Source organism: Dreissena polymorpha, chromosome 10 (assembly GCF_020536995.1).
Source record: "Dreissena polymorpha isolate Duluth1 chromosome 10, UMN_Dpol_1.0, whole genome shotgun sequence".
Classification (NCBI taxonomy): domain Eukaryota; kingdom Metazoa; phylum Mollusca; class Bivalvia; order Myida; family Dreissenidae; genus Dreissena; species Dreissena polymorpha.
In genome coordinates, this window is record NC_068364.1 from 14,865,307 (window position 1) to 14,891,898 (window position 26,592).

Sequence of the window (26,592 nt, forward strand, 5' to 3'; positions counted from 1 at the left end):
TGATCTGTAAAAAAAACATTATATGGAGATACAAACATAGTAGGCCTATTAATATTCTTTTCCACTTGTATATTTTTTACCACTGTTATATTTGTAGCATAGTACACTATACCATATTAGAAAAACATATGTACAACAAATAAGACGTTATATTAAAATGTCATTCACAATCCATGCATTTCAGTATAAAAAGAGAATATACGAAAGAAGAATCGCAAATTGGCTCCCAATTAATTATTGGAATTTTTTTGGCATTTTAAACCAAATAAGCATGTTTATTGTGCACATTAGAAAAGGTTATCAGAATAAATCATAAACTGTATGCATACATTGAAAATGTGTTTATATTATTAATGATTAAACTTAAAAAAAAACATTGAACACTGATTCACAAAGTCGAAGAATTTAATAAAATATATATAGCTATGTTTTCGATATTTTGACAATAACAACATTACCTGAGTGTTTATGGAATGATATCCCATCCGGTTGACACGCCGGTTCATCCACATGTGGGGCTTGTATTTGGACATGTGTACCATCTATTACCCCAATTACATTTGGAAATCTGGCAATATTGTAGAAATCCTCCTTTATTTGGCGGATTTCTCCCGCAGCAGTTGGTAGATTTATGAATTGTCTTACAATTTCAGGCTCTGTCAACGCATCAGTAACCTGTGTAATTACCCGTGAAACTGTGGGTTGAGAAACCTCATGGACATCACCATCATTTAGTTGAATGGTAGATGTCGCAAACTATCGTAATGAAATGAGAATTTTTTCGATAGTGTTCAAACTATTGTTTCTGTTGTTTGTTGGTGCAATTACAGGAGTAAGTAGGTCATTCAGAAATAAAATCCCCTGTCTGTCCAAACGGTAGCGTTCAATAAGTTCAGAATTTTGTAGACTGTCTAGTAAATCTACCCTGTGAATAAAACGTCTAGCCATTCTGAAAAAGCAAATAAACAGAAAAATAGTTTGCACTTACTTCATAATTCCGTGTTAAAAGTAATACACATATTCGTAGACATTGCAAAAGGGAAAGATACGGTCCATACAATAACCGAAAAGCACCGAAAAGCACCGAAAAGCACTCAATTTCTCTCTATATATATGCGATATATCGTTTTTAGTGTATGTTAACGAGTTTAATTAGTAATAAATGGTTATATGATTGTATGTTTATACTACATTGTGCCCAAAATGGTAAATATCGGCAATTACCGACCGAAAAGCACTTCATGTGGAAACCGAAAAGCACTCAATTTCTCGCTATATATATGAATATTTGCGTTTCTATTGTGTGTAAACGGATTAAATTAGTTATAAATGGTTATATTTCATGCATATTTATACTACCTTGGGTTTATTATGAGGTATTAAGCCCCAAAATTGGATAAATATCGGCAATATACCGACCGAAAAGCACTTCATGTGAAGACCGAAAAGCACTCAATTTCTCGCTATATATATGAATATTTGCGTTTCTATTGTGTGTAAACGGATTAAATTAGTTATAAATGGTTATATTTCATGCATATTTATACTACCTTGGGTTTATTATGAGGTATTAAGCCCAAAAATTGGATAAATATCGGCAATATACCGACCGAAAAGCACTTCAAGTGAAGACCGAAAAGCACTCAATTTCTCGCTATATATATGAATATTTGCGTTTCTATTGTGTGTAAACGGTTTAAATTAGTTATAAATGGTTATATTTCATGCATATTTATACTACCTTGTGTTTATTATGAGGTATTAAGCCCCAAAATTGGATAAATATCGGCAATATACCGACCGAAAAGCACTTCATGTGGAAACCGAAAAGCACTCAATTTCTCGCTATATATGAATATTTGCGTTTCTATTGTGTGTAAACGGATTAAATTAGTTATAAATGGTTATATTTCATGCATATTTATACTACCTTGGGTTTATTATGAGGTATTAAGCCCCAAAATTGGATAAATATCGGCAATATACCGACCGAAAAGCACTTCATGTGAAGACCGAAAAGCACTCAATTTCTCGCTATATATATGAATATTTGCGTTTCTATTGTGTGTAAACGGATTAAATTAGTTATAAATGGTTATATTTCATGCATATTTATACTACCTTGGGTTTATTATGAGGTATTAAGCCCCAAAATTGGATAAATATCGGCAATATACCGACCGAAAAGCACTTCATGTGAAGACCGAAAAGCACTCAATTTCTCGCTATATATATGAATATTTGCGTTTCTATTGTGTGTAAACGGTTTAAATTAGTTATAAATGGTTATATTTCATGCATATTTATACTACCTTGGGTTTATTATGAGGTATTAAGCCCAAAAATTGGATAAATATCGGCAATATACCGACCGAAAAGCACTTCATGTGAAGACCGCGAAAAGCACTCAATTTCTCGCTATATATATATAATATTTGCGTTCCTATTATGTGTAAATGGTTTAAATTAGTTATAAATGGTATATTGCATGCATATTTATACTACCTTGTGTTTAATATGAGGTATTAATGCCCAAAATTGGTTAAATATCGGCAATATACCGACCGAAAAGCACTCCCGCGACAGCAGAGAATCACCGAAAAGCACTCAAGTTCTCTATATATACATGCAAGTTAACTATAAGGGCCGATTTTAATGGATTGAAAAGATGTACATATTTATTTAGTCAAAGTCTGTTCATATTGAAACTTAATTTTAATGTCTGAAGTCATCATTAACAACTTGTGAACGAACGGCCGGTACGCTTCTTTAATCAGCACAAAGCAGTTTGGAAATAGATTTTCGCACCTTCAATTAATTATATTCCAGATAATGATGAGAAGTTGTGTTATGATCGGCGCCTTTCATTCATGTCCGAACAGTGCGGCTCGTGTGAATTAATGTACAGTTTTGTTGATTTACATGTGCTCAATTATTTATTCGATGTACGATGTGAATCTAATCTTAGTTTTAGTGCAGATTCGTTCATACGACACAAAGACACTATTTTATGTTACGGATCTTTTCGGTTTAGAGGACTGAGACATTCATGTTAAAAATCGAATATAATATATATTTTTTATAAAAAACAGGTAGCGAGTTATAAATATATCGGCAATGTACCAACCGAAAAGCATTTCATGGTGTTTATCATCTTATACGTAAATTGATTTCCACCATCACACTTTATTAGCGCAGCGCCGACTCAGTAAATTAATTAATGTATTAAAAAAAGTGCAACGGTGAGGTGGATCAATTGTTAGTGCACACCACTTCAGCAATAAATGAAAGTTCTTTTGGCTGTAAATCCGATATTTCCAATACAGTAGCCTTGTTCCTGTGTATTGAGATGATAAGATCACCACAGCAGGTTGCTAATACACAGTGTAGACTGAAATGAAAACAGTTAATTTGGCTGTAAATCCAATTCCAGTACAGTAGCCATGTTCCTGTGTATTGAACTGATAAGATCACCACAGCAGGTTGCTAATACACCGTGTAGACTTCCACTGTTTTATTATAGTAATTGTTATTTACCTGCTTGGGATAAATGGTGTATTCATTCGGGTCTGATGGTGTTTTGTAATATATATAATTCTGATAAGAAACAGTAGCACACAACAGGAATTTGGTTGATAAAAATAACTGATGTATTTATTGAAAGTGAAATTTGCCCAGAATAGTTGTATAAAATTTTTCGTCTAGCGGCCAAGTGCATTAATCCCGATCGCTGTTTGGTATTTTACTGTTTAGTAACACCTTAATACCATCATTTTTAAACTGATAACGGAAATAAAGAAATATCTTTTTTTTGTTAAGTATACGTGCTTGAATTAATGTTACATCTTTCATTGGAGATACATTGCGGCAGAGTTCTAGTTCGCAGCGTAATCAAGCTCCGTGTAATATTTCGGCCTTTTTTTTTCAAAATTTGGCTCTTACAAGAGGTGGCCTCCACGTGGCAAGAGCTGGGCAACATATTTATTATGTTGGCAAACTACCTCATGTATATATGAGTCGTGTTCTGGGAAGAAAAAGGAGCTTAATGCATGTTCGTAAAATGTCATCCCAGATTAGCCTACGCAGTCCGCACAGGCTAATCAGGGACGACACTTTCCGCTTTTATGGTATTTTTAGTTTCAAGGAAGTCACTCCTCACCGAAAATCACGTTTGGGCGAAAAGTGTCGTCCCTGATTAGCAGTGCGGACTGCACAGGCTAATCAGTGACGACACTTTAAGCACATGCATTAAGCCCACTTTTCTCAGAACGCGCCTCATATATATATAGTGCTTTATTTTCAAACTTAAATCAATATTCAACGAAGTCATCATTGATTATATTAAATATAGAGAGAAATTGAGTGCTTGTGCTTTATCTTTAAACTTAAATCAATATTTAACGAAGTCATTATTGACTAAATAAATATGTACATCTTTTCAATCCCTTATAAACGGCACTTATAGCTTAGTTTCGTTTATATAGAGAGAAATTGAGTGCTTTTCGGTGATTCTGTGCTGTCGCGGGAGTGCTTTTCGGTGGCCACCAAAAATAGTAATGAGCTTTATATTTATATTCATATATATAGCGAGAAATTGAGTGCTTTTCGGTCTTCACTTGAAGTGATTTTCGGTCGGTATATTGCCGATATTTATCCAATTTTGGGGCTTAATACCTCATAATAAACCCAAGGTAGTATAAATATGCATGAAATATAACCATTTATAACTAATTTAATCCGTTTACACACAATAGAAACGCAAATATTCATATATATATATAGCGAGAAATTGAGTGCTTTTCGGTCTTCACATGAAGTGCTTTTCGGTCGGTATATTGCCGATATTTATCCAATTTTGGGGCTTAATACCTCATAATAAACACAAGGTAGTATAAATATGCATGAAATATAACCATTTATAACTAATTTAAACCGTTTACACACAATAGAAACGCAAATATTCATATATATAGCGAGAAATTGAGTGCTTTTCGGTCTTCACTTGAAGTGCTTTTCGGTCGGTATATTGCCGATATTTATCCAATTTTGGGGCTTAATACCTCATAATAAACCCAAGGTAGTATAAATATGCATGAAATATAACCATTTATAACTAATTTAATCCGTTTACACACAATAGAAACGCAAATATTCATATATATAGCGAGAAATTGAGTGCTTTTCGGTTTCCACATGAAGTGCTTTTCGGTCGGTAATTGCCGATATTTACCATTTTGGGCACAATGTAGTATAAACATACAATCATATAACCATTTATTACTAATTAAACTCGTTAACATACACTAAAAACGATATATTGCATATATATATAGAGAAATTGAGTGCTTTTCGGTGCTTTTCGGTGCTTTTCGGTGCTTTTCGGTTATTGTATGGACCCGGAAAGATAAACACAATCTGACATGCGATACCGTATAACCACATTGTCAGATATGTAAACACATCCCAGGCACAAGTACATAAAGCCTGCTTGTGTCCTATTATTTTCATCTGTTCAAATATATGATGCATACTGAGAAACGACGTTAAATGATACAAAAATCTATTGTTGTATTCATGAAATGAAATTCGCGTTAGATGACAACGATTTTACTTCCGGTAGAGTGTTTAATCAAAGCGCTGAAGGCACTGAAGATGTTCGCTATTGCATAATTTAACACGCAATTCATTTTTGAAAATCAATCGCAAGTTGGAAATGAACACACGCCATTCAACTTTATAAAGTGTGTGTCATAGCGCACGGGTCGAGTTTTGTGTGCATTTTTTATCATCCTTTTTATTTCATAGAAATAACTAAGACAAAATAAAAACAACATGCTTTTTGGAAGTTCTGAAAGCATAGAAAGTATGATGAAAATGGTAATGATAACTTAATATAAAGAAAATTTGCAGTCACCATCATATTAAAGGAATATTTTTTTCTAATATCAAATGACTATCTCACCAAGAATATAAATTCATAATGAAAGTTCCGTGTACAAAACTTTTGATTTTTGACACCATATACAAATTCAAAATATACAACAATCTTCGTATCTTGTATATGGAGGAATAAAAGTATATAAACATTGCTGTTTATGCTTTACTTATTACCCGAGCAGTTCACACGGTGTCAACAACGCTAACATAAACATAGGTATAGAGCACCCATGCGCTTTTAGGCGTAGCTGTTTCAGTTTTCATCTTAGTGACTTTTACATAACGCCAACAGACACGCATGAATATTTTCGAATATTTAATAAGCTGATTCGAGATACAACCTCTGAATTTTTGCTACATCACTGCGTATGTGCTCAATTCAAAGGATGTAGCACTGTTCAGTGTAAGGAATTCCGGACTACTCTCTGTATGCTCAAACGACACAAATTGTGGCCCTGTTACAATTACGCGTTACAATCCATCTCGCAGAATTTCACTTTCGCCTCCAAGATGAGAAAACAATCATTAGCGAAATAGTATAGTGTCACGATAAGAGAAAATCGTTTAATTATCATACCACAATGTTTGCCGTACTTGGTCAGCACGTCTGGAAATCATTCCTTAATGTGTGGATAGGCTGCCATTATTAACAAGTTTGCTATTTTCAATTCAATTTTGTATCAAAAAGCATTGTTCTTAAATGTGGCATTTTCAACTCGCAATGAGATTTGTAATGACCCTCGTCATGTGAAAATGGGTCTTATTCCATATGCGCCCATCATATAAATAGCCCACTCAGCTATCACTCCTTCTGGTAAGGAGAAACATAACATATTGAGTGATTTTAAAGCGAACAGCATCGCCTATGGCCTGACTGCGCAAAAGCACATGTTGGGTTTAACAAACGCTTGCCGAAACGCATAAGACCCATTTTCGCATGACGGCGCTATTGACGTGTGATTTAAATGTGTCGAAAGAAAACTGCGTTTAAATCAAATATAAACATACGATATATTTCGATAGTGAAGAAAGATACTCATAACAAGGCATATGAGGACACATATGAAGTGCTCTCCCGTAGTATATTTTTTATTTTACTCACACTAATGAGTGGTTTGACAATGCTAACACACATTTCATGCGGTGAATATGCAGCTTACAAGTGAAAAACACAACACAATAGTTAAACTTTTGTTTAATTGTATTTAATTATTTAGAAAAGTAAATTGCTAACTTTATTTCAAAGTCAGCGTATACGCCGACTACATTTTTAAAAGACATTTATTGTTATAAATATATTTAATATAATATATTAGGTTGTTTTCGGTTTTAGCGATTAAAAAGCATTTTCGAGGTTGCCTATAGTATGCCTGTAGTAATTCATGAACTCATATCCAACTGTCTATGTATTGAGAACTGTGAATATAAACAAGCTTAACCTTCTACTAACCTTCTGCTATTGCATTCGTATTATTATTATAAATTGTTATATTCGGGTTTAGCAATTATGAAACTTTTTTTTGTCTATCGTATCGCTGAAGTTATTGTTGAACTTATGTTCAACGTTTTATACATTGAAAATATAAACAAAGACCTATAGATAATATGGGTCTTTGATATAAATAAGCGTCAACTTTTTCCCGAATCTCTCATTTTACGACCTGTACTACGTCATTGAGTTGTATGCGAGAGCGTAACCTATTGCGTTGTTATAACACGTAAACTTTCCTTTGTTTATCGACAGACGCATCTATTAATAGCCTCATATATCATGAATGCCAAAACTACCGGGAAAAAGAACCACGTGACCAAATAGGACGCAAAACGCAAATACCATGCGACTACGACTTTTATTATGTAAGAAAGCTCCGCAATTCCTTTGAAGTCGGAGCCTTGTGATTGCTATTACTTAAATAATTGACCTCTAACTGAAGTAAGCAAAGGAAACGCAGCACCTAATTGACCCATTCCTTATATGTGCGAAGGCAGATTGAATTTTACTAATGTATGGTTTGCCTATTATAACACACATTATAATGCGGTAAATATGCGACTAACAAGTCAAAAACACTATAATTTAACTTTTGTTCTGAATTAAGTTATTTAGAAAACAAAATTCCAAACCTTATTTCAAAACAGCAAGACTACATTTTTTAGTGAATATTATTGTAATATTTAAATGTTTTTTTAACAGTTTCAGCGATAATGAAACATTTTTTTTATGTTGTCTATCGTATCCCTGTAATAATTGTTGAACTCGTGGTCAACGTATTATTAATTGAGACCTGTGAATATAAACAAGCGTAACCTTATACTACTGCGTTATTCTCACACGGACTCCCCTTTGTTTATCGCCAGCCTCAGATTTATGAATGAGCTGAGCGAAAATACTACGTCACGCACACGCAGCAGAAAGTGGACTATTTTAATCATTCATAAACAATCTCCTCCGCGACACGTACAATACGATCATTGTTTATTGATTCTTTTCTATAAAACACCGTTCGAAAATATTGAATGTAACACGATATAAATATAATGTTGCCATTTGTGAATACACATAATTGGAGAACTCAAACCTCTTGCATAAATTATACAACTCTTTCTTGCGCGGATACGCAAGCGGGTATTGGGTTAATCATACCTAGTCGTATCGACCTGAATTTCACACTATGCACTTTAGACGGGCGCTAAAGCGCCCATCTAAAAACCGGACTTTGAAAGTCAACGGAAAACATATCGGTCTCTGTTAAGAACGGTGATACATTTCAAAGAAAAAACATACCTTTGGGATGGATTTTGGTCGAAAAATGACGAAAACCACGGAAACTCGTCTGCTACGACGCCATTTTTAAGGTGATTTCGTTGGACTTAATGGAGGTGTATGTGTCCCTTAACTTTGAGGGAAAAAACGGTCAACCTAAGGCGTATTTCTAAGGTTAGGAGTTTTGTGAATATGACTTAAGGCATTTCCTCAAATTTAAGGGGAAAACATAAAAAACTTAGGCAAAATGACAACCTTAGGTTATTTTTCTCCCTTAGGTGGTTGGTGAATACCGGCCCAGATCTCTATAAGTCTGGTTTCTATTCCCTGGAAAGACAGTAATGTTCCAAGTTACACCTGTATATTTACAGCTTATGTGATTGCAGATACAGCTGGGTGAAATTTACTTTTTGATACCCATTTATATACAAGAATGAAATTTAGCATGCCCATTTCGATACTGATACTTTCAAATCTATATGCATTTATATACACGCAAATGTCTGATTTCAATACCCATATATATACTAAGATGCTTAAAACCATACCCATATCTATAATTTACGTCGAAAAACGCACCCCATATTTTAAGCACACCCCTATATACCCGTATATAGGAAGTTACCCCCGGGGCATGTTTCCTTATGTAGTCTCAAATTTTTAAGCATGACATTGATAGCTTGGCAAACATCAATGCTGTCACTGCACACACAATCGAAAAAAATATAATACAAGGGGTGTAATGTTCTAAAAACATGTTTCCAGTAAATCAAGATTATTTTGTTAGATAATATAGAAAATAGCGTATTCAACTATTAAGTGTGCTGTAACCTTTAATTCAGTTCTCAGTTACGTATTTTATTAGTGTAATGTAACCTATAAGTAAGTTATAGATATCATCGCCACACTATACTACACACTATACGTTTACAAAATTAATTTAAAAAAGAAGATATTTCATTGCTGGGAATTAGATTGGTAAGAAAATTATTTATAAGAAGTATAACCTTTTATGAATGAAGCACATTGACAAACAGATTCGATTTGAACAATATAATTCTAACCTACTTTCGATTTCGCACGTCAATGAATATGCTACTGAAATCAGTTGAGTCTTTGCATTTGGATTTGAAGTATTTTAATTATAATATCGACCAGAAATAACTTATTTTAAACATAAATAACACAAGAAATGGTTAATTATTGATTGTTTTAAATAAAACGTGTACTGCCATATTATTGTTTTTATTATATATTTGTACTTTCGATTTAATTGTTCGCGATAAAAACTGTTCTTGTTTTCATCCTAATAAAACAAAGACTGTATATTTCTATAGGTATGGGAAATATGTTTCTACTTCACTTATCTTTTGACAACAAGTGTTTGACAATCATAACTACACATCAATCAACCTGGTTTAATAATAAAATAATAATATACATAAGAAATAACCGACTTCAGAAACGGCGTTTGAAGAAAGCCTTTCTAAAAATAGACTGTTCCTAAATGTTTTTTATTTTACCCCCGAATAAGGGCATATAGTGATCTGACCGTCCGTCCGTCTGTCTGTCCATCTGTCCTTCCGTCACACTTTGCGTTTAGGTTTCGTGTTAAGGTTTCGAAAAATGCCCATAACTTCCATGTACAGCTTCAGAAAGCAACTTGATATTTTGCATGCATGTGTATCTCATGGAGCTGCACATTTTGAGTGGTGAAAGGTCAATGTCAAGGTCATCCTTGGCTTCAAGGTCAAAGGTCAAATATATGGCTTCAAAGCGGCGCAGAAGGGTGCATTGTGTTTCTGACAAACACATCTCTTGTTTGAATAATTGCTATGACTTTTTGTTTATGACACCTTCATATTAAATATATTTAACGGAACGGTGTAATTAATTGTAAAAGGTTATGGTTATTTAATTTTATTGCAACTTGAACTATACTGTAACTTGTACAGAAAAGGTTGTTATGCTAGTGATCAATAATAACCATATATCGTGAGAAGTGGCAAAGGGAGACACACGTTAATTTGCTTTCTTAGTTTTGTCACATTTGTAATTAACAACAACCACACAGTTATAAAAAGTTAAACAGGGTCTAGGGACACTTTATTTACGTAAAATAAAGTGTTCAAATAACCTTGAGTGTTAGAAATGGAGTTAGGAACGTGTGTGAACAATTGTAGTTTAACCAGTTGTCAAATTGATGCAATATGTTTGCATTTTAATTATTTTCCCGATTTGTGAAGACACAGCTTTAAAATCATATTTTGTGTGTTTAACTCATGTCTCGGACATTAAAATAATTCGAAGTTAATAAGGATAAATTAAACGTAGATTGTATTCTTTATTAGTATACCACACATTACCATTCTGATCAAACGTCTTAGGGTATAGTGCAACGTAACATAAAAAAGCTTTGAAGCGCGTCAGGGAATAAATAAATAAATTTATGTCTATTTTTATTAATAATATAAAAACATCCCACCCCATAAATGGTGAAACAACGTATTGTGAACCCTCGAAATTGTAATGTATACCTCGACTTACGTCATGGTCAAAATCGCCATTTTCGGATTTAGAAAACATAGTGAAACACTATGGCCTGTGCTATTGTGTATTTAATGCTAAGGGATGAAATATACACCATTATTGGGGCAATGATTATCAATATATTGTTTAAGTAAACTGAGTAAGGACTACTTTAAAATGTCACCTTATTTTTATATTTCACAGTATTTGTAATCCGATTCTGTGCTTTGCATCAAAATTTTATTCGTAAACGTTTTATTCTATATCACCTTTCCAAATTAATAACATTGACATTTTGAAATAAAAGAGATGACAACAAGTTAATAGTTTTTTTTCTGAGATGCATTACGATAAAATGGAATTTGAACTATCTGATAAATTCTGTACTCTTATTTGTAGCTGATTTAGCGTTATTTACTGATTCTTGTTCTTGTTTTATTATACATCGTTGATAAACGAGTTGTAAATCTTTTGCTATGGGGTGGCTTAAGAGTAGATAAATGAAATAGTAAGTAAATCAAATTATTATTCGCTTGTAATACTTTTTTTAATTTGAATTAATATACCATGTCGCCTTCGTAAATGACCAATTAAACTTAATTCATTCTGTGTAAGGTTTGGGATCCATTTAACTGGTTAAACCCCCAAATGCTTTCCAGTGCCCGTTGCGAGGTGGTCATCACAGATTTAATCATTATTTAATGTTAAATTGTATATTTAATCTTGTATTTCATACGCAATCGATCATTTACCTTAAACGAAAGAGATTTTTTCAGGTGCTCCACATTTTCTATACACATAATATAAGTAATCCCTTTTAGAATTTTGTTTATTGGATATACTAATTACTTCACTTTCTTTACACAAAAACGCATCTGCGTTCCACTTTGTGACCGTGACTTTTTGCGACTGCTGTTGTTGAATAGGTTAACTTAAACCTTGCGTTTGCTCGACTCAAGATGACTCAAACCAAGGCGGTCATCTTAGTATCTAGATAATGTTTGAAAACCACATGTGTTCATTTAAATCAAACATATCGCTTGAATGTTGATTTATTAACAAAATAACTTCCCATAAAATAGAAAATATTACAAGCATACGACCTGAACGTTATTCATATGAAAATAATAATAAAAAACATCAAATACAAATAAACTGTGTCTATGGTAATACTGTGAACTATTATGTTTTTTTGTAAAATTACACTTTGAAACTATTTCACGGTAAGATCCCGAAAGCAGACAATTGTGCTTCATGAATAGTTTAATTGCAAATAAGTTGTAACGAAGAACCAGATGAGGTTTCAGTGTTTGCATAATGTTGCAAAGTTATTGTTTAAATTTAAAAGCGAAAGTATCTTGCAAAGTATCTTTTTGATTATACAAAGATTGAAAAAAAATGCAGGAATATATGTTTTAATGTAACATAAATTATGTTGACAATAACACTTGTATATACTAAACTTGAAATAGAACACAATTCTATAATTAAACTGTAGCTTCAAGGCATGTCGTTTATTTCTTCCGCGTAGACATGTTTACAAAAGTATGCATTGTATGATCAAATAGTCATTGAAATCTAACATGGCGGCTAAATGCTGATTTCTTACTTCAATATCTTTACATCAAAGAACGAGAATTCATTGTACATTTTCTTAAATATTTATATGAGGAGAATAATTAAAAAGATTTAAAACAAAGAAAAAGAAATCTCGTTTGCTTTCGGGGTAATACTGTCCACTTTTGTTGCAGTAAAGCGAGAACATTTACACATTTTCACTTCACTGCCACATTATTTCACGGTGCATCCCCTAAAGCAAACACACGTCTCTCTATATATTGTTACAGTGGAAAGAAGTTCTAATGAACAACTAGGCATGGTTACAGTGTGTGCATAATATTGCAAATGTAACATGTATAATGATATTCATTTGAAAAAAATGTACATACATTGCATACTCTAAGCAAAAATTAATGTAAATAGAATTTACAATTCATAAAATTGTATTGTAAAAAATACAAAATACATATACTAGAATTGATAGAACTTTATGAGTCATGTTGTTAAATTATACTCGCTTAGATATGTTAATAACAAACGTATGTATGTTAAGAACACATTAGTTATATTCTTATTGTACAATACTAATTTTAACCGATGTAATGGAGCTTCAAATAATAATCTTAAATTTAAGACCTTTTACATGAAAGGCTGTTTGAATATATTTGATGAAATATATTGAAGCTATAGATTTAAAATGAATGTTACTACTTCTAATTATTTTGTAGATAACAACTATGGCAAATTCCAAAATAAGAGAAATACCTGGACAAGATTACGAGAGCGATTATTACGTCATGAGAAAACCACCACTGGTCATCTTCTTAGCCCAGGACCATCCAATAGGGACAACTGAGAATGCTAAACTCAAAGCGAAGGTCACAAACGAGGAATCTAAACTGTTTAATGTTGACGTAGACATAGATATGAAACTGTTGGACGAATTTTTCAGGGAGCAATGTCAAAAGCCCCCAATAGTAATGCGCCTGGTAAACCGTTCTCACGATGAAATACGAAAGCGTTTCGCTAAAATCGAAGGGAGTAACTATGATGCATTCTTCTTCATCTTCTTATCTTACCTGTGTACGACCGAACGTGGCAAGCAAGGAAAGCTTCCATGCATCAAAGTAGAATGCTTGGACAGCGCAGTACCGATTGAAGAGTTCATGAACATGATTAAAGGACGCCCTGACATGGCTCTGAAGCCAAAAATATTCCTCTTCCAAGCGGACGATCGAGATCTGCTGAAACCGTGGATTATAAAAAAAGGCAAACCCGAAGATGTCGTCTTTCGGTCAGTTAAGGTACCAACAGACGCTGATCAGCTAATGCTGTTGTCTACTCTCCCACAAGATTTACCCTCTCTTAAGAAATCTTTCTCTGAGGCCGTACCGACTGCCTCCGAAGCTGGTGGGGTCGTGAGTCAACCGAGTGGTAGCGATGAAAAGGTCGTGGTCAAGCAAGAACCTTCCTTGCTAATTAGAGCGTTTGTCGAGGTTTTGAAAGCAAACAAGGATACGGATGTCTTATGTTGCACGCCTCTGATAAATGGAAAAGTCGATGAAATGATAGCTTCGTTGGATCTTGAAGATTATAGAGCGGAAAAGGTCCAGAAGCTACAAGTGCCTCTTGTGTACTCCACCTTAACAAAGAAAATCAAATTCTACGGCGAAAGAGATTTTCCGCTTGGACTTTAAAGGGGCCTTTTCACAGATTTTGGCGTGTTCTAAAGTTTGTCATTAAATGCTTTATATTTATAAATGTAAACATCGGATCTTAAAAGCTCCAGTAAAAAATCAAGAATAAAATGTAAAAAAAAAGAAAAAAAGTAAACCTCAGAAGGGCTCGAACCACTGACCCCTGGAGTCCTGGAGTAAAATTTTTACGACCCAGACACAAAAAAAATATAGCAAAAACAACAGAACTCTCCAAATTAATAATTCGTTTCGTGTTGCAACGCTTTATAATTTTCAGGTTTTTAAATCGTCAAAAGATGCATATAAAAGCTAATTTAGAGCAGGTTTAATGTTCAGTATTACTGTTTCATCACAAATATCATAACTTAAACGAAAATTTGCGAATCTGAAACAATCTTTTGTCAATTTTGTCAATTTACCCAAACGTGATTAGGCTCCTTTAACATATTATAAGCAAAATGAAGCAATTTAAATCTTAATATAGCATACGGATCTGCCATTTATTGAGTTCGACCAATTGACTGTGCATGGTTAACAAATGTGTGCCGAGCAAATTAAGTATATACTAAGTGACCCCAGGTAGTGTGTATATGCTATTGTTCCGTATTTTTTTTTTGATATAAAATTAACTTGAATAACAAACTACAATGGACATTTTTAAAATAAACAATTAACGTCATTCTCATTCGCGTAACAGCTTTATCACGGCAATGCTGACTCCGACGTGCGTGAATTAATGGTAGATAATTTCGACAATTTATGCATATAGAACTTTAAGCTGCAAACACCTCATACATACATTTTTCTACAAGATAATGTTCTGTCGTCAATTGTCATTTATTTGTCGGGGAGAGTCTGTGCTTGCGTTTGTTTCAATAAATTGAACATCATCATGAAATTGCCTCTTCTTCGTTCTGGCTTTCGCTAACGACCTTTCCACTATTGAGGCAAAATAACCGCTTAATATATTTTGTATTGTTTTATATAAAGTATTAAATATGTATTCGCATCTATGTGTGAAGGCTACTTTTCAAGTTATATTGCGAAATAGCTTTTCCTCATTTTAAGACTTGGTGGTCGGTATAGTGTTAAAAACGTTTCTTTTCATATCGGCATCGTAAAATTTGTGTTATGTACCAACTTTTTGGGATATTATGCATATTTAATATACAGTTTGATCTTTTCAGCCATATGTAAATGAATGTGAACGCTACTATGCAAATTTTGTATGGATTTGTTATGTATATATTTGCATATTTGCAACGCGCAAGTTAAAAAAAAATAATCCCAGCCAGGCGATGTCTGCTGTCCCTAAGCTTATACAGCGTTTCTTGTGTAGATTTTTGGGTCTGCAAGTAGTGGATCGCCAGTGAATTGTTCGACAATATTAATTAATAATAAAATAACAATTAATGGTTATCGGGGTTATATTATATTAATTAATGGTTATATGTACTATTATATCATTATTTTATCTTAAAATACAAAGCTATTTGTTCAACTTTGCAATATGAAACTGGCAAAATGGGAACCCTCTCCATGCTTCAGTATACATTATAAATATGTGTAAATAAAAATATTAATTGTAAATAAAATTTTCAACATAAGGAAAAACACATCTCAGTTTATATATGTCATTTGCTGATAATGATTTTGTTTCCTATTCTATCTTTCGTTTCACTATTATACTCGCTCCTATACATTGGTAGCAAATACATATTGCCTTTAAGTAAATACGTTAAACTTGAAGTAACGAAACATTTTTTTTTTGCCTAAAATTTTATTTTTTCTTCTCCTGTGACTTGCTAACCATGCAACAATTAACTGTTATGATATTGCTTTTTGTATTTTATAAAAGTGTGTTTTGTAATGTATTCTGGGCAAATTTTTGTTTTGTATAAGAATTTTGAGAAGTATAAATTTCCCTTATTTTGCAAGGACGGTTCAAATGCTTGGGCCTCATTAACACGTTTTAACGTCTTTTTTCGGCGTTGTTGTATGAATATATGTGTTTCTTAAAGGAACGTGTGAACCGTATATTTTCGAATGGGAAGGCAACATATTTATGTTTGCATTACAATAGGGAAACAAGAAACTACTATTATTATCTAAATCATTTATGAAGGTCTGTAATAATCATATTATGCTAGAAATTGTTCGATGTATCAAATTTGAAGATCTCCAGTAATATGAATATATAGTTTAGATAGTCAACTACTGCTTATTACATATGTATGAATGTCTTAGTTCGAGACAGAATATGTTTATATTGACCCACTTCTTCAAGAGTAAAAAATATATCATTATTTTATCTTTAAATACAAAACTTTTTGTTCAACTTTGCAATATGAAACTGGCAAAATGGGAACCCTCTCCATGCTTCAGTATACATTATAAATATGTGTGAATAAAAAAATCTTGATTTTTTAAAACATTGAAGTTTTACATCACCTAACTTTAGTGTTTGTTTTACCGCCTTAATGTGACAGGTTTATTATGTAATGATTTTGACGTATTTTTGTTGATTAAGTTAGGACGGTTAAATTTGTTAATGTCGGTTACAATATGTAATGATCAGTTACAAAAATACTGAGCCCGTATGAAAGGCAAAATAGTACATGCGTCTTTACTGTATACTATTTTCTTATTATAAACTATAAATATGTGTGGGAACTTACTGTTCATTGCCAATATTTAAATAGTGTTTTATTCACTTTTGCATAATGAGTATTTTTATTAATGTAAACAAATCATGGAACATTTCGTTTAAAGACACAAAATATTTGCGATTCAACATTACAAATGGAAATCATTTTATTTTAAAGATGGCAGAAGAAGTTGTTTTCAGTTCATATTTTAGGCTGAAGCGCGACAAGCAATAACTCAACTTAATGTTCTCTAGATACACTGCTTATAGCATGAACGAGTTCTAAGAAAGGAGAATTAATTTGATATTCAATATGTCATTGAAAGATATCGGTAATATTATTTATTCATAACGTATATATTGAGTATTTATGACCATATTATGCATTTGTTTAATATTTTATGACACATTTTATTATCCCCCGCCATCGGTGGAGGGATTTTGTTTTGGCGTTGTCCGTCCGTCCTTCCGTCCGTCCGTCCGTCCGGAGCCATATCTTGGAAGTGCTTTGGCGGATTTCATTGAAACTCGGTATTAGTAAATATATAGATAACAGAATGACGCACGCCAAATGGCATCGTAAACCATTTGTTAATAACGGAGTTATGGCCCTTTGTAATTTGAAATAATGCTTTATTGTTTGTCCGGAGACATATCTTAGAAGTGCTTTGGCAGATTTCATTCAAACTTGGTATGAGTATATATATGAATAAGAGGATGTTGCACGCCAAATAACATTGTACACCATCTGTTAATAACGGAGTTATGGCCCTTTGCATCTTGAAAAATGCTTTTTTGAGTGTCAAATATAAAAATATAAATACATATATATTTTTGTGTCCAGAAGCATATTGGCGGGGGATATCAATTCAACGAATTCGCTTGTTGTTAAGGCGTTCTTTACTGTCTCCTATAAAATCACACCCTTTTAACTTAAAATAAATAAATGCGAAAACATCATTTTTGTTTACAATAATGCAAATGCACAACAATCAGATAATATAATGGTCCGGTTTGTACAAACGCGTATAAACACACCGCTAATACAATATTCGTCTCTCGATTGTGAGCTTAAAAATCCATTCGGAATATCTTTTACTTGTTATGTAAACGCAATAGGACTTCTTTATGCTTTCGTGGTAATTAATTACATTACGCACTGGACCGATATTTACAATTCATGAGATGCAATTTGACACGGCTTGCGGACCTCGTTTAATTGTTCACAGCTGAATGTCCTGCAGCAGTGTAGGCTAACAGCTGATTTTCAATTTTCGAATTAATAAAAGGTTGCGAGATTTGAGAATTTTGAGATATCCAATCCAATATGAGACATCGATATAACACGATCAATTATAAAAAACGAAATTCGAAATCTGAATCAATTAACAAAGTAAGTAATATCGACGCATTTTGAGATTTTTAAGACCGAGCAAACATTAAGATATCGAAAGTCTTATTTTTCTCACAGAACCACTGTGAGATTTATCAAACCGATGACCGATAAAATATTGGACCGATGTACTATACAATGCTCATGCTAATACCAGTCTTATAATTAAAAAAAGTGTATTGACATTGCAAAAAACCCTGAATTTGCGTACCCCCTTGTGTTCATGCCAACGGTTTTCACGCTACACAGGCACTTGTTAAAACGATTGACATCTGTAAACAAGCCAGACCTCTTAGTCTGAATAATAAGCCATACTACCTGTTTGAACACGCGATGTTCAGTATATAAAATTAATTTGTTTATAAATGTTTATTTATTATTTTAAGTTGTCAATAAATTCACATCGTCACTCACTCGGGCGGGCGGGCGGGAGGGCGGGCGGGCGGGCGGGCGGGAGGGAGGGAGGGAGGGCGGGCGGGCGGGCAGGCTGGCAGGCAGGCAGCCAGGCAGGCAGGTAGGTAGGTAGGTAAAATAATTTAACGAAATGAAGAACGAAATTTTCTGACACGCACTCAGATCAATTATATTCAGAAACTAATTCCGAATCACAGGAATGATTCTAAATCCATTACACTTCATACTTGCCTTAAATACTTTTTGAAGTTATTTCCGAAAACGTCCGCAATACATCCACGTCATATCGTGAGAATACGCGATGCAACTGATCAAAGTTGTGATTGCTTAGATTGCTAGACAAGACAATAACTATTTTTTATTTGATTCGATTTCGGGTTTCCCCTCAAATGCAAACAAAACCCACATGACACACACAATAACATTTTTAAATGAACTACTGAATGTTTGATTTGCCCTCTCAATTTGCTAAAGTTGACCTGTCAGTATTTCAATATTGAAAGCTTCATCTCGTAATGTTAAAAGTCAGTCAAAGGCTCACTAGTGAAAAGGTCAACTATTTGTGATAGTTTAGCATTATTACATAGTTCGTGTTTTTATCGTGTACTTAGTTTTCACACGTTTGATCTAAGCCGTTCATGTTCGATGCAATTTTCGGTATTCATATATGAAAAGATACACTTACGTAATTAAATTTTGTTTAAGCTCACGACGCGGTTTCTTTGTTTGCTTCGACATTATACCCATTGTTTGAGTGTGTGCTAAATTATAATTATCTTAAGCTAGTTCCTGCGTGCAATATTTAATAAACATTGATCCGTTAACGTCATCAGTAAGTTCATTTGCACATTGTTCTTTCCAATGAATCGCTTAATATTTGCACTTTGTTTGATTTTCCTAGTTTAGGGTATAGTTTTCAATACTTAAAAATGTCTAAATACATTAACTATATGGATTGTGACTTTCAATTTTATGTAATATAAAATAAATTAAACCATATATTCTCTTTACACCATCTTCATTCAATATCAATACTACGTGTGTAGCTGTATGGGCTTACTATTATCGACTCCAGTTCGGGACTATATATATAATTCAGTTGAATTACTTCATTATGAAGCTCGAGCTTCAGTTAAATATGCAATTACAATACCCATAAGTATTTGTTTAGTGAAGTTAATATTAGTTGATGTGTATGCTGTGCAATCTGTTATCAATCGCTATAATTGCATATTAATCAATTTTAGAAGTTTTACAAATATATATATAATTTATTTCGTTTACACTTTTAATTTAATCAGTATAACATGCCACATACCACTTTCAAACTGTCATATTGTGACAATTTGGCTCGTGTTTTAACGTAAAAGGAAACATATTAATTATCATCTAATCAAACGTGTCAGGGCTTATTTAATCTCAAAGGTTTCGTTAAGACAAAGATAAAAGTGAAGACCAGCGTCAGCTATCTGTTTTTCGACACAATCATTTATTCTTAATATTGGCGTCTATTTTCTGTGATAAATGGATATTTGTTTCAGGAAAATGCTATCCTGCGGCTATATAAACAATAATGGCGGTCTGAATAATTGGTGTTTGTCTCGGATAGCCTCTTGGCTAATGCCATCTGCGTACTCCTGAGTTCTGCGCCACGTGTTTCATGGTAAGTGAACCGTAAGTTATCTCAACCACATATGTTTTTTTATCAACTTCCGATTCAACTTTAAAAGATTTACAATAGCAACCGATGACATTCCAGAAACTCTATCAGGAGAACAGTTCTTGCACAAAACTATTGTACGTTGTGTTGTTTTAGATATGCCATAATTTCCAATCACTCAATTTGTGTCAGCCGAAATGGCTTCTCATATGAAACACACTACGTGACAAGCAAAAGAACTATGTCGACGCAGACGAATTCAAAGAATGCGTAGTATTTCGATTTGAACGGTTTATCGCACCTTCAAAGTTTGAACTATATAGATAATTATAAAGCGTGTGATCTATATTTAAAAATGAATCATTACCGTAGGATGTTTTTCTGTATGCATAAAAGTACAAAGGATATTTCATGATTAACCAAACATTAACTTGAAAATGTCCCTAAAAAGTGCTTATTATGTCCAAAATAAATCTACTAAAATGTGAAAGTTATTGAAATTTTTTGATTAAAACATATTTTCAAACAGGTATATCGACGAAATTTCCCATTGAATACCGGCATACATTATAACAGTGCACTATCCATAAGTTCATATGTGCATTTAGTAAAAACGACGTCTTATTTAATAGCGAAGAAGCACAAGATACAAATATATTTGGCGTGTTCTGAGACTTTTGGGTCTAATTCGGCAAGCCTCATTCCGAGAAAACGACGTTTGAAATGACGTCGTGCAATTTGCGACGAAATTCAGATCAATTTACTCTAGTTTGTCCAATGTTAGCGTGAAAAGTATTTAAACAACATTAATTTCAACTGACCCAGGTTTTAACGATGTAAATTCAAAATGAATTGGTTGCGTTTGACCTATCAACAATTTCTTTTATATGGATTACTCCCCTTTTACATTCGTAGGCCATTCAGTAATTGATAAAATTTCAACCTTGGACGATTATCGATACACATTTCGATAATATATGTATCGTTTCAGTGTGGATTTTACTGGTTTTCGATAAAGGTAAGTGTTAGTTTTTGAAACGCGAGACTGTTTCATGTGACCTGATTTTAAATGTTAAAAAATTAATGGAAAACCTGACAATTAAACAAACCGGAAACGAAAACGAACAAAATGGCTACCGTGACCTTCTTTGACATTTGTTTGTTTACATTAACACAAAATGTAGAATTTTCGGTCAAATATTAATCTTTTGAAATGGCAGACAGTCAATTATCATGTGCTAGTTGTAGCACTGTACCGCCTGAACTTACCTGCCATCAAGACCCAGACTTTCACGAAGAGTTAGAATTAGTTGGTGAACTGTACTTTGACAATAATGAAAATGACGGTTCTGATGATTGTGACTCTTGTTCTGATATTGATAATGATTGCAACGAAAATGTTAACTCTTTGAATGAAAGTAATTATTTAGATACAGAAGGCATAAAGCAACAATCTTTTAAAATTAATGGCTGTGGTTGTACCCGTCTGTACTCAAACAAACCATGCAGCTCAGTTGTAAACTGGGGTACTCTTATTTCGTATAGGCTTTCTTGTTTGGAAAAATCAAAACAGGAACTAGATTTGATTGTAAAATACCAAATTTTCAATCATACGCAGAGTGGACCAGTAACAGTTGGATTAAAAAGAAAAGCAGTGGATAGAAAACGGCAAAGGCAGAATTTTTACTTTGCTGGGCAAGTAGTTTGTCGCAATACATTTGCTTTCGCTCATGGTGTGTCTAAAAACACAATTATTTCGATTGGTAGCTCCATTGATGTAAACAGTCTTGAAGCCAGAGTACATGGAAATAACAAGAAACTGCCTAAACACACACTCAAGTTACAAGATGTCCAGATGGTAAAAACATTTCTTGAAAATTATAGTAGCCAAAATGGAATGCCACTACCTGGACGAACACCACAGGCCAATGAAAAGTGTATCCTCCTTCCATCAGACAAAAACAAAAGTGATATATATGAATTGTATTGTGGTGCACTTGACCGAACTGGCCAGAAACAAGTGGGGCCTTCCACTTTTAGGAAAATATGGTTAGAACAGTGTCCATATTTGTTGGTGATGAAGCCTGCCACTGATCTGTGTTTAAAATGTCAAAAACATGTAGAAAACATTACAAAGTCTGGTAACATCACAGAAGAAGAGAAACAAATTAAATTAGAAAATTATCAAAAACATTTAGAGAAAGTAAAATGCCAGAGAGATCATTACAGGGAGCAATGTGAGAGGACAAAGCTTGAGTTTGATCAATTTTCAGATGCAAATAAAAAAAGAGGTATTTTACAAAAGTGATTAGTCAAGTTTATGCTAAAAAAGTGATTACAATTATGTTTTTGCTTGTATTTAAAATGTCATTTTGATAAACAAAAATGTTACTTATAGATTTCCAAGATGTTATATGAATAAATTAAAACAAAATTGTAAATACAATTATAAAGGCATGTTCACTTAGTGTTAATGGTATATTTTTTATATAATTAGCTAGGTTTGATATTAAACATATCTATCAATATATTTTAATACTTTTGACATGTTAGCAGTGGTTTAACAATACATTTTATTAACAAATGTAATTAACAATTGTGTGCAAAGCCAAAATAGTAATGATTTTTTTTTAAAACTTCATACTCATAACAGGACAAAGATCAAAAGCCACAGATGCCACGGTCCACTACAGCTTCGACTACAGCCAACAGGTGTTCTATCCTCAACAGGCACAGGCAGTGGGTCCGATGTACTTTAAAACTCCTCGAAAATGTCAATGCTTTGGGGTGTGCTGTGAGTCTTCAGGTAAATAAAAATAATGCATGGTTAAATTTTCAGAAAATTGTTATGTATATAAAATGTAACTTGTTGTAAAAAATTGTTGTGATCTATAATATATAACAAATTTAAATTGTTATTTATATTTATTTAGATTTAAGATTATTAGCACATACAAATATATAACACATGAGACAAAGAATGTATCACAGATTTCAAAGAGTTATCTAGGTTTATTTAAAATGCCAATTTAAGAGCATCAAATAAAACGTTGTTGCTGTATGCATACTTTTAACAATATGGAAGTTCTATAACTAAAGTAGGTTCATATGAGCATGGATGCTAAGGACCTATGAATAACCCATTAAGCTGAAAGCTTATTTACAATGGGGTCCAACAATGGGGTTTATATATTATTACTTATAATGTCCCAGTAAGACATGTATATGTGCTATTATTTATACATTGCCAATTTAGTGTGAAAAAAGCCACATTTGGGTTGATTTTTACAGGAACGCAGATATTTTATCTCGTTGATGAGGCCTTTCAGTCCGTTGGAAAAGGGGCCAATAGTGTGACCTCAATGCTGCACCACCACTTTAGCCATCTTGGTTATGGAGAGAGGAATGTGGTCCTTCATATGGACAACTGTTCGGGGCAAAACAAGAATAACGCGGTCATAGGGTAAATATTTTGATTTGTATTAGTTAAAAATAGATTTACTACAATTTGCTAAGAAGGTTATTTAATAAATATTTTCATGCTAAGAATTCATAAATGATTTAATTTTAGTTTTGAAAAGACAGAATAAACTGTTGCTTATTTTATATCTTTGTTTACAGGTACGGCATGTGGCGGGTTCTTACAGGCCTGCACGACTCTATTGAGTTCAGCAACATGGAGGCCGGTCATACCAAATTTAGCCCAGACTGGCACTTTGGATTGTGGAAGGTATTAAATTGATGTTTTAAGTTTGCAAGAATAAAGAATCAATTATCTTTAATTATCAATACACATTTCATTTATTATTCGTTGGCATATTTATTATTATATCTGAAAATACTGCAGCACCATTATATGGAAAGTAGTGTTAAGAACACAGGAGGGAAGCCCATATTTGTTTATTTAATAGCATATATAAAAAAAAAATTAAAAAAATGGGCTTCCCTCCTGTGGTTAAGAAATGTTGTTGTAGGCAATACATTAAATTTTGCTTTCATATACTTAAAGGTGCGTTGGAGGAACACCACTGTCAACACCTTGGAAGATGTTGTGGAGACAGTCAGGCTATCATCCCGCAATGGGCACAACATTCCCCACCTTGTACAAGATCCGGAGAATCCTGTCCAGTTTTACAACTGGACAGAATTCTTGAAACCAGTATTCAAGCCAATACCAAATCTGCTGTCATACCACCACTTCAGGTTTTCATTTATTGTTATTTTTCCACATATTTAAAACATTTCATGCTACAGGTATAAGTCAATACACTGTTTGTACACAATGATATCAGAAAAACGCTTAGATAAAAAAGTTCAGTACAGGCAGTCATGTGTTGTTCGATTGTTATTTTTATTTCAAAAGCAATTATATAACATGAAAAAGATAATAAAACATACATATTTTCTAAAAAATTATAAAATAATTTAACAGCATTATAGTTAGGTTCCAGTTTCTAAATTTATAACATGAAATCTAAGTTTGTGTATTTGTTTAAAATTCAGAATGACCTCTGACAAGCCAGGCATAGTGTATGTGAGGCGATATGCTTCGGATGCTGAGGAGGCTGTGAAGATCCTGAAGAAAGATTCTTTCGTTCTGAATGGAATGCCCCCCCAACTGGAGCCACTTGGCTTGTCTGCAGAACGCCAGTGGTACCTTCATGACTAAATCACGCCACTCTGTAACTCGTTATGTGCCAGTACCTGTCCACGGCCAGATGTACCGAAGCCGACGAAATAACAATGATTTTAAAATAGTTCCCCTGTTTTAGATTGTTCATGTTGTTTATGTATATAATGTATGGTAACCATGGAAACCTGACCATACCTCATTGTCAACTTCAACAACATTAGTATGTTTTTGTAAAACTCTTACAATGACTCAATACCAGGTGGAATGAAATATAATGCAGTGTGACAAGTAATATAATTGAATTTAAAATTTAATAGTTGTGTATATAAACTGAAAACATTAATTTAATGTAAATATTTATGTTAAGTCTCTTAGCCTTGGCTCTATTTTTCATGCAGTATGTAATATAGTATAAATGTAACAGTAAGAAATTGTTGATTGCATTTGATAACTAAAGAGTGTAGTATTATTGCTATGTTTAATGTAGAAGATGGTAATTATAACTGATATTCATATTGTATACTGTTGCCATGGTTACAACAAAATAATTATGTGTATATCATGTATTAATTTAAAAGTCTTTAATTAATGAACAATGTCTCATGTAAAATATAATTGTTATTGGAACAGTTTAAAGAAGAATTTTCAATTTTAATACGTCATGGTTCGCATATTAAATCTTAGCAAGTGTATTCTATGTAATTCAATTTCGGTTAGAGTCTGTGATCAATAGAACAAATTAATAGATAGAACATGTATACAATTAATTGATTCGTGTATTAAGTAACAGTTCTTTGATATATGTATATTACTTTCTTGCATTTTAAGGTGTGAGGAAATGCTTTGAACTGATTTTGTAAAAAAAAATCAATTATTTTGAAATTTTTGCAAATGGTTGCTATGGTAACCGAAATTTGTTTCGTAATGGTCTTATAAATTTACATTAATTTAATATTATAAGTTTTGTCCTTGTAAAAGGACAGTGAGTGAGTGATTTTCCTCTGCAATTATAAATCTATTGAACCATAATGCAATTGACATGAAAATAAATGAACAGAATGACAAATTTCGTGTGTTGATGGGTATTTTTACGGTCATATTTTTAACATTAAAAAGAAGAATATGGCAAAATCTATATTTTTTCTGTGTTAACTATACATTGAGGCTTCTAAAAATGTTAATAACTCAATTTCGCCCATATACCCCATTTTGACCAAAAATCTCAGAACGAGCCACATATGTGTGTGTTAGTGGTGTGTGTATTTACATTTCCTACTTTAGATATTTCCCTTTCAACCTAAACACCAAAGAAATGCATTATGCAAGCCGGTGGCGTGCTCAAAAAGATTTAACACTCT

General features: G+C 33.1%; 2 protein-coding genes across 3 annotated transcripts; both read left to right on the top strand.

Annotated features, from left to right (window-relative positions):
• The first annotated feature begins 9,553 nt into the window (after nt 1–9,553).
• On the top strand, nt 9,554–18,094 carry LOC127847852 (uncharacterized). Of its 2 annotated transcripts, none has more exons than XM_052380051.1 (2): nt 9,554–9,679; nt 13,519–18,094. In XM_052380051.1, the coding sequence occupies exon 2, from the start codon at nt 13,528–13,530 to the stop codon at nt 14,485–14,487; it is 960 nt and encodes a 319-aa protein (XP_052236011.1). In that variant the 5' UTR covers nt 9,554–9,679; nt 13,519–13,527; the 3' UTR covers nt 14,488–18,094. The 2 variants fall into 2 exon arrangements, with proteins under 2 accessions (XP_052236011.1, XP_052236010.1); XM_052380050.1 differs by lacking the exon at nt 9,554–9,679 and adding an exon at nt 9,765–9,808.
• Nucleotides 18,095–22,158: 4,064 nt separating this feature from the next.
• LOC127848671 (uncharacterized) lies at nt 22,159–26,300 on the top strand. The gene is made up of 6 exons (XM_052381258.1): nt 22,159–22,892; nt 23,255–23,407; nt 23,893–24,064; nt 24,223–24,331; nt 24,611–24,804; nt 25,105–26,300. The coding sequence occupies exons 1-6, from the start codon at nt 22,457–22,459 to the stop codon at nt 25,268–25,270; spliced, it is 1,230 nt and encodes a 409-aa protein (XP_052237218.1). The 5' UTR covers nt 22,159–22,456; the 3' UTR covers nt 25,271–26,300.
• Nucleotides 26,301–26,592: the final 292 nt, after the last annotated feature.